Source organism: Drosophila obscura, unplaced genomic scaffold (genome assembly GCF_018151105.1).
Source record: "Drosophila obscura isolate BZ-5 IFL unplaced genomic scaffold, ASM1815110v1 contig_73, whole genome shotgun sequence".
Lineage (NCBI taxonomy): Eukaryota > Metazoa > Arthropoda > Insecta > Diptera > Drosophilidae > Drosophila > Drosophila obscura.
Window position 1 is genome coordinate 1,885,122 of NW_024542865.1, and position 13,429 is coordinate 1,898,550.

A 13,429-nucleotide genomic window follows, 5' to 3' on the forward strand; every position below is an offset into this window, starting at 1 on the left:
AAAGACAAAGAGATTTTCGCCTTTAATCAGCAGAAAAAAATCACAAGAGAATCCAGAGCCAGGACAGGGCGAGGACAGGGCCAGCACAGGGCCAAGACAGGGCCAGGATAGGGCCAGGATAGGGCCAGGACAGGGCCAGGATAGGGCCAGCACAGAGCCAAGACAGGGCCAGCATAGGGCCAGGACAGGAAGGAGAAGGAAGGAAGGAAAGATGGGCCTTCGAGTGCGAGAAAAGTGGAAGGCCCCATAAACATTTAACTCACATTTAAGGACATAATTGTTGCCGAAAGGACATCAAATGCACACACACACACAGGACACACAGGACACACCCAGCAGACTGCCGGGGCAGCTGAAACCTGAAATCAGAATCGATTTTGTTTTTGTTTTTGTTTGAAAATTGAAGGCTTTGAGGCGCACACACACACACACACACACACACACACACACACACACACACTGTCATACGAAAGCCACAAAACTGAAATGGAGTGGCGCCCAAAATGGCCAAAAATGGACAGAAGGAATGCGAGCTGCAGCCCACAATATGACTGCCATTCAGGCAGAAGTTTTCCATCAGTTTTGGGCTGCTTTTGCCAGCTGTGATTTGATTACGTTTTGACCACAAACAGGGGCTCCTCCTGCAAGGGCAGCAGCAGCAGCAGGAGGAGGAGCAGAAGGAGGAGCAGGAGCAGGAGCAGCAGGAGTGCCACACAGAAGTCGCAAAGTCAGTGCCGTGCAGTGCAGTGGCAGGGGGGCTAAATTGATCTTTTGACTCGAAAATTAAATCGTTTTGATGGCAGACAGCTCGTGTGTTCCCCTAGCCACTCACAGCGAACTTCAAGGCAATGGGTGGTCCAGGCCAGGGACATTTGGGCTACTCGATGCCCATCAAATGTTGCCAACTTTGCATTTAAACAATGAAATTAAATACGCTTTCCATTGACAGCAGCAGCCACATAATTTCCGTCTGGCATTTGCATTTATTGGAGCTACATTCAATGGGTTTTACCCGCTTGCTGCCAAACCAGAACTACGAAATAAACATTTTTATTTAATTTAAATCGAAAACAGAAACAAAATCAACACAAACAATTAACAATTAAACAGGTGTGGGTGTGGGTGTGGGGGTTGGGTTGGGTGATCAGCAGTAAAAATTATACAGATCAGTTTCCCAATCCGAATCCAGGCAGTCGTCGGGGTCGGCGCTGCCGTGGCAGTGCCCCTCCATGGCAAGGTCATCGTCCCACAGGGAGCTCTCACCGCAGAGCTTCTGGGCCAGGCAGGGGCTGGCCTTGGCGGACTGCAGGGGCTGCTGCTCGTACTTCAGCAGCTGCAGCAGCGGATACATATCCGACTGCTCGGGCTCGGCATCGGGTTCCATTTCCATATCCATATCCATATCCATGTCGGTGTCCATATCCATATCCATGTCCATGTCGTTGTCGTTGTCCATGTCGTTGTCATAGTCGTTCTCTGGTTCGGCTGCCTCATCGTCATCGTCCTCGGCCATTGTGAGGGGGCACTTCTGCGAGTTGGGAGGGGGATCCATGTCGGGTATCTTTTCGGGCACTTCTTTTGGCTCCACTTCGCACTCGTCTTCCTGCTGCTGCTCCTCCTCGGAGTCGTCCTTCTGCTGCGGCTCTCCCCCGGCATCCTCCTCGCACTTCTCACACTCTTCTGTGGACTTGTCCACTTCACCTTCCCCTTGCCCTTGCCCTTCCCCTTGCCCCTCCTCTTCCGCTGACTGCTGATTCGTGCACTCGTCTGGCGTCGTCTGCTCCTCTTCGTCAGCGCCAGCTGATTCGGTGTCCTGGCCTGCATCCTGCTTCTGCTTCTCCAGTCGTCCCTGCAGCTGCGCTTCCAAGTCCTTCAGGTCATCGGCAATGGCTCGGGAGCTCTCGTGCAGGCCCTTTATGATGCAGGATACCCGCTCCATAAAGGATCCATCATCATCATCATCATCATCCAGATCCTGGTCCTGCTCCTGGTCCTCCCCCTGCTCTTCCTCAGGCTCCTCCTCCTCTTCATCGTTGTCGTGCTCGCATTTATTATCATCATCATTATCATCGTCTGCGGCCGTATCCTCATACTCCTCATCGTCCTCGTCCTTCACGAGGATGTTCTGCCTGTCCGAGAAGCATACCGACGGATCGGCACACAGCTGAAACTGCATGAGGGCGCCACTGGTGTCCTTCAGGAACTTCTGATCGCCCCCCAATAGGGGGCGCAGCTTCAGCTGCCCGTACAGATCCATCAAGGACTTGGTCATCAAATTGCATGTGGACTCTGGCTGCCAGCGTGCCGGGGCAGCCAGCGGCAGCACACAGCAGAGCCACACAAGCAGCTGCAGCAGCTGAGGCAGCTGAGGCAGCTGCAACATTTTCAAGTTCATTTTCGAATAGAATTTTATAGCTCAAACTCGCACACAAAAGATTCCCAGATACTGATTCAGAGTCAGCGACAGAGTCAGAGTCAGCTACTGATTCCGAGTTGAAAGGCAGAGCAAAGCAGCTTTAAAGATTTCTCCCCCCTCTCTCTCTCCCCGGCTCCTTCGCTCCCAGATGAAATGTCAGGGTATTGGTATGGGTGTGGGTGTGCTGTCGGATTTCCTTGCCTTTCCTTCCACTGCTGCTGCTGCTTTCTCCTGCGGTCTGTCACCAGCTTGCATTTCCCCAGCGGTTGCCGCCTGACTGCCTGCCTGACTGCCTGCCTGCTGCTGACGTCAAGGATGCGACACTGAAATGCTCACTTATTGCGGTTTTTATGTCCCGTACTCATAGCGCTTGGGTGGGGCATATGGGACAATGGCAACGGCAGCGGAGAGTTTCGAGGGGGGCCAATTAAACATCAATTATGATCCAGCCACCAGCAAATGCCTGGGGGAAACAGCCAGTCGAAGCTGCCAACCGAGGTGCGCTGCTGCTTGACGCGCGAAGATAGAAAATAAATTAAACAACAACAAAAATGCAAGCGATCCATCGGCAGGCGCTGCAAGACTTGCCATCAAAGTGTCAACGATTTTTCATTTATTTTGCAAGTTATTTAATTGATCTGCCAGAGAAGTAGAAATACTTACAGGGTATCAGCCAGTCGTAGTCGCCACTCGCCACGCGCCCCCGCCCTTAATGCTGCTGCTGCCAGCTTTCTTATTTTTTCTGCTGCTGTTGCTGCTGCTGCTGCTTGTTGTTTACAACCTGCGCAACGATTGCCCCAAAGGTGCGGCAGGAGTGCTGCAAGGATGTGGCTGGAAACTGTGGCATGAGGACGGGGCTTGGCGCGTCTAACGAATTCATCAGCGTCGCCGCAGCAGCAGCAGCAGCAGCACAAAAGATGAAGAAAAATGGCGCAAACTAAGGCCAAAAGATGCCCACAAGCCAAACACCTACGCAAGCGGAAGGCTCTCCTTTCTTCGTGTGCGTAAGGAAGCCTGCAAAAGGATGTTGCCAAGACGATGGAAATAGAAATGCGGCAGACAAGTGCCAGGGCACACCCACCCGCACCCGCACCCGCACCCAATGATGATGCTGATGCTGATAATGGGAGGCGGGAAACGGCGACTGATGCGACTCATGGCAAATGCATTTCCAGTGTCGCATGCAATAAGATGTTCCCGTTACCCCCACCCCTCCCTGCATGTCGCCAAAGGAATAGCAAAACAAGGAATTGCCCAAGAGCCATAGATGCGAGGGAGTTGATCTGATTCCAACCCCCATAATTGCCAGCCAGTGTTCTTCTCTCTCTCTCTGTGTGTGTTCCCTCCGCTTAGCTGTGCAATTAGCGCGGCTGCCTTGGCTGAGGGGTTCTTGCTGCCAAAGAAAATGCAAGTTTAGTGACATGGAAACAAGCAGCAGCAGCAGCAGCAGCAAAGGGGAAGGCAAAATAGCAGCTACGCATTCCAGTGCTGATGCTCCCCTTCGCTCTCGTATGCAGATGCTTCGCCTAAGTCTGGGCCAGCCATAACGTGGGGGGGAATGGAATATTTTCAACGAAATCCTGGCCACTTCGCATGTAAATTTATGCTGCAAGTCAGCCTGAATGCACTCAGAGCCAAATGAATAAAATTGAATTAGAATGGGAGCACAAATGAATGCCACAGGGCAGCGGGGGGGAATGTCTACGTGTGAATTGAATTTGGGAACTCATTCAAATTAATGCGAGTACCCGTTAAACATACACACACTGCCTGGCTACATGGCGAATATATAAAAATTGCATATCTTCAGTTTCAAAATCCCATCGAGCCTTTTTTGAGGCTTTTTTGAGGCTTTCGATTTGTCAGTTTGAAAGTTTCACCAAGCTTTTGGATAAGTTCCCCACAAAAGCTCCAAGCTTAAGCTTAGGCAGCTTTCAATAAATCTCGAAAAAAGCTAAAAGGAAACACGCCTAAAAGCTCCTCAAGTTGTTTATCCAGATCAAACCAAAACCAAAACCAAACCAAACCGTTAGTAAAGCTTTCTTAAGCTTTAACGAAAGCTTTGAAATATTTGCTACCCCAGCCCTTCGCACAGCTGTCTCATAAATCATTTCAGAACAGAAACCCCCCCCCAACAAAAACAGAGCCGCTTGCCACAGCACTTCGAACATGGCACATGATGGGACAGCAAAGTTATGTCCCTTACAGGCTTAGGCTCTGGCTCTGGCTCTGGCTTTGCCTTTGGCTTTGGCCTGTTGCTGAGTTTTCACTTTTCACACAGTTCGGAGTTTTCCCCAGTTCGAACCAAATAACTGAACAACTTTTTGGCAACTTTTTCGTACATCATTTGTGTGAATCTTTCAATTGACTTTGCATTGACAGCAAAAGTTTCAGTGCCCACAGTGGCAAAGCAGTGAAAATTGCTTATTAGGCATTAAATCAAAGAGGGGAAAACTATGCACAAAAATAGGGCCAAGGGGCGTGCTAAGAGGGGCCAAGAGGGAAGGCAACAGAGGAGGGCAAAAGCAAAAGAAAAAAGCAAAGCGGCCTTTTGGCAATGACTTTTCCCATTCATCTCATGGCGGGGTCTGGCGGCGGCTCTCTCCGCCCGCCATTCATTTCACCCAGATGATTTTTCATGTGAAAATATGTTGGCGGTGGTCTTGAGGGTCTAGGGGGGGGAGAGAGGGGTGTGGTGGCACTTGCAATGAAATATGCTAAATGGTCGCGGATTCAAAGCCAAGCAGAAGGTTGACTTTGTGGCTAAAGATGAAACAGATGGATGAGGGGGGGGGAGGAGGAGGAGGAGGAGGAGGAGGCTGGAGCAGCAGCCTTGATCAACTACTTTGGTTAACCCTTAACCCCTTAACCCAACTCATCCCCCCCACACCCGCACGGGGTGCGAGCTGCATCCCCCTTAGCCCACTTGTACCGTCAGGTGCCTTGGCTTTGGCTTTGGCTTTGGACTTGGACATTATTCATTTCTGACATTGCCAGCCCACGGACCAGCCCAGCGACAGCCCAAAAAGCCAGCCCCATGGCACACAAATGATGGCACGTACCAGACGCAGGCATTGGGCGAATGGATTCGAATTTTTTTGCACCCCTTGGGCATTGGAACTTGAAAATTAATTGGGCTTGCGTTTAAATTAAAAAATACCAAATGAAAAAAAATACATGCATAGATACTTGCATATGTATGTATGTTATAAATTTGAAATGAGCCTAGTTATAAAATACTAAAATACAATTAAAAAATACCATATATACTGAATATACTAAAATTAAATATAATAAAATTTTAAAAAATATATATACTACGTTTAAAAAATACCAGATTGAAAAATGTCAACAACAATTTTAATTACAAAATACTTAACTTAAAACCTAAAAAAAAAATAGATTTAAAAATTTTAAATATTTTTTAATAGTTTCGAAATTTTAAAAAAAAAAAAAAACACTTTAAAGCTACTTAAAAAATAGACAAACGTATGCATGTACATGCTTATGTATATAAATAGTTACACTATGTACATATGAATGTATGTATGTATGTATGTATGTATGTACATATGTATATGCATACAAATACCCTGCAGATCGTTCAGATTAATCACAGATTTATGCTCGATGGTGTTGCATCTGTCTTTGGCCTCGCCCGCCCGCTCTGCTCCGCTCTGCTCTGCTCTGGAAAAGCAACTTAAGGAAATCAGCAAAAGGAAAACTGAGAAAGGTGAAAAGTGAAAAGTGAAAATTGAAGCTCATTAGGCACGTTCCACACACTCGAGTTGCCATCGCAGTTGGCGTCCATCACGAGGGGTTTTCCCCGACATTTGTTTTGCTCGTCGCTTTCCGCTTTCCGCTTTCCGCGTGCTGCCACGTGACGGGACAGAACAGCGTGGCGTGGCGTGGCGTGTAGAAAGCTTGCGTGCCACAGCGGCCTGGTGGCCCCAAAAAGCTCTGCCATGCGGATGTTTTGAAAGCTCCCCAAAGCGGCAGGGGCAGCCGCATGCTGTGGATACTCCTGCTCTCGTGACTGTGGGGCCAGGCCAGGCAGGCCAGGCCAGGCAGCTGGCGGTCGTCGTCGTCGTTTGGGGCACGTTCAGTTACGCTCCCAACGCCAGCTGCTGCAGTCGCAAACCCGAGACGCACCGCACGGAACAGACGCGAGCGAGCGCGTTGTGTCGTTGTCCCTCGTTGGTCCTTTGTCGTCGTCGTCCTCTGCTCTCTCGTTCTTTTTCGTCGTCGCGCGGCCGCGCGGCCTGCCTGCCAGTCTGTCGGCGATCGTTACCCGTTTTTCAAATTTCCCACCACGCTTTTCGCGCCACAAAACTTAACAATAACAAATACAACAAATAAATATCTATAAAATTAAATACGAACCTCCTGCCACACCCCTGCTGTCGACGCTCTCGCTCTCTCTCTGTCTCTGTCTCTCTACCCATCCATCTATCCATCTCTGTCTCTATCTCGCCTGCGGATGGTCCTTGTTTTTTTTTGTTTTTGTTTGTTGTTGTTGCTGTTCTGGTGATATTGCAGTGTTGTTTTTGCTGTGCGAAATAAATTGTGGAAATTGCTTAATTGACAGAGAAAATACAGCAGGAAGCAGGCAGCAGGCAGCAGGCAGCAGCACGAGCAGCCCACAAAGTAATTTAATAATACAAAAAAGTGCCTATAAAAAGTGGGTGGAAAGCAGATTGAAATTTTATATACGCGAAATACATATACATATATGTACATATATATGGCAGACAATTCCGAGCTGAGGAAATAATGTGCATGATTTATGTTTTAATAAAAAGTTCGTTGAAAAGAGCAAAGAGGCCTGAAACATTTCTCCCTCACTCTCTCTCTCTCTCTCTCTTCACTGAGCAGGAGAGATACACTCGGGTTCCATACTGATTTGTAGCACTGTTAATTTGCCGTCGCGATAAAAAGTTGGCATCCAAAACGAGGAAAAAATCCAAGCCAAAATCCAAAGAATTAATGTTGCGGCTGCTGTCTGCCGTAATCACGGCGTGGCACTGTCTGCTTCGCTTTTTTCTGGGATTAGGTCCAAGCCCAATAGCCTGTTGCCCACCACGACCCCAGACGCCCCTTGCGGCCGCTGCCAGATTGCTTGATACACAAATTGCTGAAGGAATTCCGTTGGAATCTTTGATTTTGCCCCCCCAACCCCCCCCAACCCCCAGCAGCACCCTCGTTCGCTCTACGCCCCGAAGCGCTGCAATGTATGCTACACTTTTTTTTCCACTGCTCCTTTTGTTTTGGGTATCCTTTCCTCCTTATGCCGAATGCTGCCGAATGCTGATTTCTTACCTTATTTATTCTGGAATTGGTTTTCTGGTTGGTTGGGGGTTGGGTTTGCCTTTGGCTAATGCTCGTATTTGCATGGCAAATAGAAGGGCGCCCCCCTTGCCCTTGCCAAAGCGGAGACACAATGGACACGGTCGGGTTCCCCTTTGGGCTGTAATTAGCCAAAAGTCAGAGGCGTTAATTAAATCACGTAGCAAATGCATAAAAACAAAGCGATACGCATTTGTCTCCATCCCTTTCTCGTTGTCTATCTTTACATCTGTTTGCATCTCTCTCCAGCGCTACCTCTGCCCAGTTGTGCCTAACTTTTAGCCAAATTAATAGCCCAAAGAAATACAACGAGCAACAATTAGTAGGCAGACACACACACACACACACATGTGGCTAGAGCCTTTCATCTCTGCCCCCTGCCATCAAAAGGCTTAAGGGTTCCCACATAAATTGCCTTCATCATCTTTCACTTTCCCATTCGCTGCTGGCCTTCTGCTGCTGCTCTGCTCTGCCCTCAACTTTCTTTCTTTTCTTTTATTCTGCTTTCTTTTTTTGTGGCATCTTTAAAAGTGTAAAAAAGAAAAACATTTCTATGCACGACACACTTGACACACACTCTACTCGATGGTAGAAGTTTATTAAAATTGGCCCTGCCCTCAAGGTGGATTCAAAGCGAATGCCAGAGCCATGCCATACGGTTTTGGATGCTGTGCCCTGTGCCCTGTGTGCTGTCGGGATGCGGCACAGTACTCCAGCCTTCCTTCCTGCTTATTGAATTATCTGACGTTCGTTTCTGGCAAACGAAACTTTCGCCTTGCCGCTGGTTACCTTTGGGTGCGGGTGCGGGTGCGGGTGCGGGTGCGGGTGCGGTGCCTCTGGGGGAACTTACCTTTAACTTGCCTTTACGTTCTTTAATAATCACAATGACACTTTGGCTTGGAGTGGCTTCGGGTGGCTTGGCGGCGGCACCGAAAGTTTCTTTTGTTGTTTGTGCGAAAGTTGTCTGTGGAAATCTTTTGCTTGCGAGCAAAGTAGAGGCACTGCTTGACACACACTCTAACCGTTTGACATGTGGATTGGGCCTCTCTTCTGAATGACATTCCATTCTGTTGTTAAAAGCTCGAGGGATGCCGCCCCCCCTTCGTTTGTGTCGCATCATGTCACTCCTTTGCTTCTCAGCATCTTTTCTTCCCTTTTCCATTTCCATTTGCATTTTTTAATTGCTGAACAAACACATGTGGCTGTAACTGTGGCTGTGGCTGTACATGTTAACCATTTCGTGCTGACTAGAACCGTTTCATCATCATTTAAATATCTTTTCAAATTGCAAACATTCCTCAAGCATATTGTGGGAATTTTGTAAAGGCCTCCCATTGAAAGCTTCGTATTTTCTGCTCTGCTGAGGCCTTTTCTTGCTTAATGTTTCATAATTTTCGCTGAAACGTTTTATAGCCGATCAATATGGATTGTTTTACAATCACTTTGGAATTGTTTTGGGTTTCGTTTGAATATCTTTGAGTGCTTTGAATGTCCCGACTACTTGCTTCAGTACTCAGCATTCTGCAACCTTAAGACTTAACGATTTTGTACGTACATTTTTCAGTTCAATTTAAGTGTATAATTCACCTGAATCAAACCAAAATTGGTTAATGATTTATGATTTTATATTTTTATTTTGCTCTAAAAATGAATTTGAAAGTGGTGCTACGTTTTCTTTTCTGTTTTTCTGTTTTTCTGTTTTGGCGTCATGCAGCAGCGCCCATCGGTCAAAAGACACAGCCAGGCAGACGTGCTTGAGGATGCGACTACAGCTCGATCCGCGATTGGTTTTGAGTTAATTGTCGAATATTAAAACCCCTTTGAAGCGTTTCTTTGCATCTCTTTCAATTGTTTACCAAATTGTATGCCTTCGTTTCCATGCCAGAGGACATGCCCAAAGCATTTATTCTGCAGCTTCAGTCTGCGGCAGCATCCCCCCCCAGCATCCACCCCACACGGGGGCGGACCAGCCCACAAAAGCCGATGACAAGTCATGCGATATGTTGGCTTCCCAAGGACTTCAAGTGCCCGCATACAGTTACATTAGCCGCACACAAACGTCCTCGAATGTCCTGTTCCATCCTGTCCGCTGTCCCCTGTACCCTGTCCCCTGTACCCTGTCCCTTGTCTTGTTGTTGCTTCTGTTCTGTTTGTTGCTGTTTGCGTGGCTTATTTAAGTTTCAACTTCAGTTTCTGTTGCTGTCGCCATTGTCTAAGCCCGCCCACGCCCACGCCCACGCCCCGCCTGCCTCCTATTCCTCCATGACGATAGACATTGTATTAAAAGGCGGGGAGGACGTGCTCAAGTATCTCATTCGCAGTGGGAGCAGCGCAAGCGATTCTTGGTTAGTTTTTCGGTATCATTAGCATCGTGAGGAAAGCTGGCGGGGGCCAGGACTCTGCCACATTGCAGCTGCAAGAGGAGGCATGAGCTTGGTGGGGCGTGCTCGAGTGCTCGAGCAGCAACCTACTCTGCAGATCAATGGCAATTCTCCAATAATGCCATAAATCTTTCAACGAACTTTAACGAAGTGCGAAACGAACTCAAATTACACATAAATTTCAATTGAAAGTCGAAACGGAGACGTCCTGCGGACAAGGATTTATTGCCGAAAAAGCCCAAGTGTAAATCGCCACAGCAATAATAATTAAGGGCCAGGGCAAGCCAGACAATTGATATCAAAATACAAGTCACATAGATACATAGATACATCGATACAGCGATACCCACAGTGAGATACACCTTATTGAGACACGGATACGGGATACTGGACTGGATACATAAACAGAGAGTGAAATCCATCCGCAGGCGTAGCCATGAATGCCGCACAGAGCGGCGGCCACACGGGTGGCGGTGGCGGCTCCATGGGCAAGAAGGGATCACAAATGGAGGTAATTATGCTACACTTTTTTGCCGCATTCCATGCGTATTTTCTCGCTTCTCGCTTCTCGCTTAAGGTTGTGCTGCCCTTTTTTTTAAGGTGCGTTTTGGGTCCAGCGGTCCAGTGCGCAGGAGGATGGACCCTCTCTCTCTCTCTGTGTGTCGCCTCGCGTAAATTGAATTTTCCACTCGCACTGCGGCTGCTGGAAAAACACGAAACAAAATGAAAACACAAATTAAAATAAACCAATTCGATTAGCGAGAGGCAGAGAGTGAGAGCCGAACCCAACCCGACCCTCAATTGGGCTTCAAGGCAATCAACTTGAATGGCCATCCTGGCCATCCTGGCCAGCGGCCACAGTCCCTAAGCAAAATCATAAATTCCCTACAATTATTCCATAGGCAGCCCACAGAAGCTGAAAGAGAGAAATTGAAATTGAAAGAATTTCCAAAGGGAAATGTTGTTACCCCCCCTCCCCCCACTTCAGAATCAAATAATCTAATGGCACGGGGGCTGGGTGGCTCAAGAAGAGCCTATCTCTTCGGATTATATTAATATATTTGACTGAGTGGCTAGCTTGATTGAGTGGCTCAGCCACTCAGATCTCTCTCTCCAAAATTGAAATGAATAAATAAAAATAAGATAAAATTATTTAATTAATATTTTTAATGATTCCAAAGCAGCTTCGAGCTGTGGTCCATCGGTAATTGCATAATCGGGATTGTATTAGTTTTTAACGGTTTCATACCCGGTTTAAGACTCGTCTAATAGCCCTTTGATAACCATTTAATGGGAATTATAAATCATAAATCTAATAACACACTTTATAGCCGTTTGATGCCCGTTGGCAGGCGTTTCAGCCACTTTGCATTCCCTCACTTCTCTTCGACTTCTGCGACACAGTCGAACATTGAACATTAATCGTTAGATTGTTAGCTGCTTCAAATGCAAAGCGTACAAATGCTTAATGCAGATCCTTTTAACCACTAAAATAAAGAAAATAAAATAAAAAATTAAATCCATGCATATGAAACTCTCTAGTGCTGCATTTGGCAACCGTTTCATAATTTATTTGCCGCTTGCCGCTTGCTGCTTGCTCGGTGTGCCCCGAGCAAGTGAGGATTCAGGCAAGAAATATCAATCATAAAATCAGTTGAAAGAAAATCGAACCCAAAGCGGATTGTGGCTGCTCATTTCATAGCTTGCAATCCTAAGCTCCTCCTCCTCCAAAGGAGCGTTGAATCATTTGATTATGCACTCGAATCCCCTCCCCACTTCGGAATCCACTTAATTATACAATTAAGTTTTTACTTAGGCAATTAAGTTTGGGGGTATTTTGTGCTCGCCCTTCCAACTAAAATCAAAGCAAACTACGCAGCCACACATAAGCCCCCAAGGGGGGGGGGCCCTGCCTAATGAGAATCGACGGCAAAACAACAGAATGTCGAGCATTAAATTAATTTTCGTCACACGAAAAAAGTTTAGCCCGCAAGGCAATAAAAAATAAAACGCCAACTAAACTAAAAGTAAAAATAAATAAACTCCCCCAAAAACAAAAGCAAAAACAAAACCAAAAACAAAAACAACAAAAATAACACTGAAATTAAATTATAAAAATTTCATTTCCAAAGTGGCAATCAGGATCACAATGTCCTTCCATGCTGCTGGCTGCTCCTTCTGCTCCTGCGAACAGACAATTAAAAACGGCAACGACCAAAACTTGAGGCAAAGTAAAGCCCAGGGCGGTCAGAGGTTGCCCCCAGCCATGAGGCAGGAGACGTATAATGAGGCTGGTTATCTGCTGCTCATTCTGGCGCTCCTTTTGCCCCCAAACTGCCTCTGCCGCGCCCTCCCCTGCTGCTGCTCCACCACACCTTCTCCCACCTGTCAATCAAATGGTCTGGGACATAAATGTTTTAAATGGCCATAAAACAGCGGCAGCAGCAGCAGCAGCACCCACAGGAGGGTGAGGCTGGTGGCACTGTTGCGGCTGCTCCTTCGTGTCATTTGTGATTTTGATTCCCCTCCTAATTAAGCGGAGCATTTCGTTGCTCTCGAGTGCAATTCTTTCGGCCAGATATATGTACATACCGACCTGCCATTCCATTGTTCATTCAGTTCTCTCGCTTTATTTTTCATTGAGGCAGCATAATGAGGGTGAGGGCTGCGCTTTTGTGGTCACAACCAAAGCACGTTCGCGCGGCCCCCTTGGGGGGGGGGGCAGGAGGGGATGGATAGTCGTTCTCTCAAGGCATCAGTTCCATTTTCAGTTTCAGTTCCATTGAGTGCTGGCGTCAGTCATGGCTCTGGCTCTGGCTCTGACTCTGACTCTGTGACCGACTTCATCATCCATTAATGTCACTCAATCTGTGCGCATAAATTTGCATAAAGCGAAATCCAATTTACTTTAACCATTATATTTACCTTGCCCCCCCCCCCCCCCTCCCCCCTACACACACACATATGCCATATACCTTGGGGAATGCCACACACACACACAGACACACAAAAGGACACCAAAATTTCCATATTCGCTCAAGGAAAGCGCCAAAGAGCCACGCCCACGCCCACCAGCAGCTGGAATAGTTTCACGACTGTATGTGGTGGGAGGGGGGGGTGGGGAGCAAGAGAAGAAGTTTTCCTTTGGCTTTTTGCGTGCCAAATTTTAATTTGTTATGTGGACAAATGTCCAGCAGCACAGCACCGGAAACAAAATGATGTAAAGAAATTAACCAAAAGTCGGTTGGGTTGGGTTGGGTTCGTATCGTATCGGATCGGATCGGAC

The 13,429-nt window shown here is 47.4% G+C and overlaps 1 protein-coding gene across 1 annotated transcript; it reads right to left on the reverse strand.

The window, feature by feature from the left end:
* Positions 1-1,115: 1,115 nt before the first annotated feature.
* LOC111081879 (serine-aspartate repeat-containing protein F) lies at positions 1,116-2,483 on the reverse strand. The gene has a single exon (XM_022378034.2). The coding sequence runs from the start codon at positions 2,393-2,395 to the stop codon at positions 1,145-1,147; it is 1,251 nt and encodes a 416-aa protein (XP_022233726.2). The 5' UTR covers positions 2,396-2,483; the 3' UTR covers positions 1,116-1,144.
* Positions 2,484-13,429: the final 10,946 nt, after the last annotated feature.

What these genes read in the sequence shown, in the direction of transcription:
- LOC111081879 (XM_022378034.2), bottom strand. Translation starts at nt 2,395, where the DNA reads ATGAACTTGAAAATGTTGCAGCTGCCTCAGCTGCCTCAGCTGCTGCAG.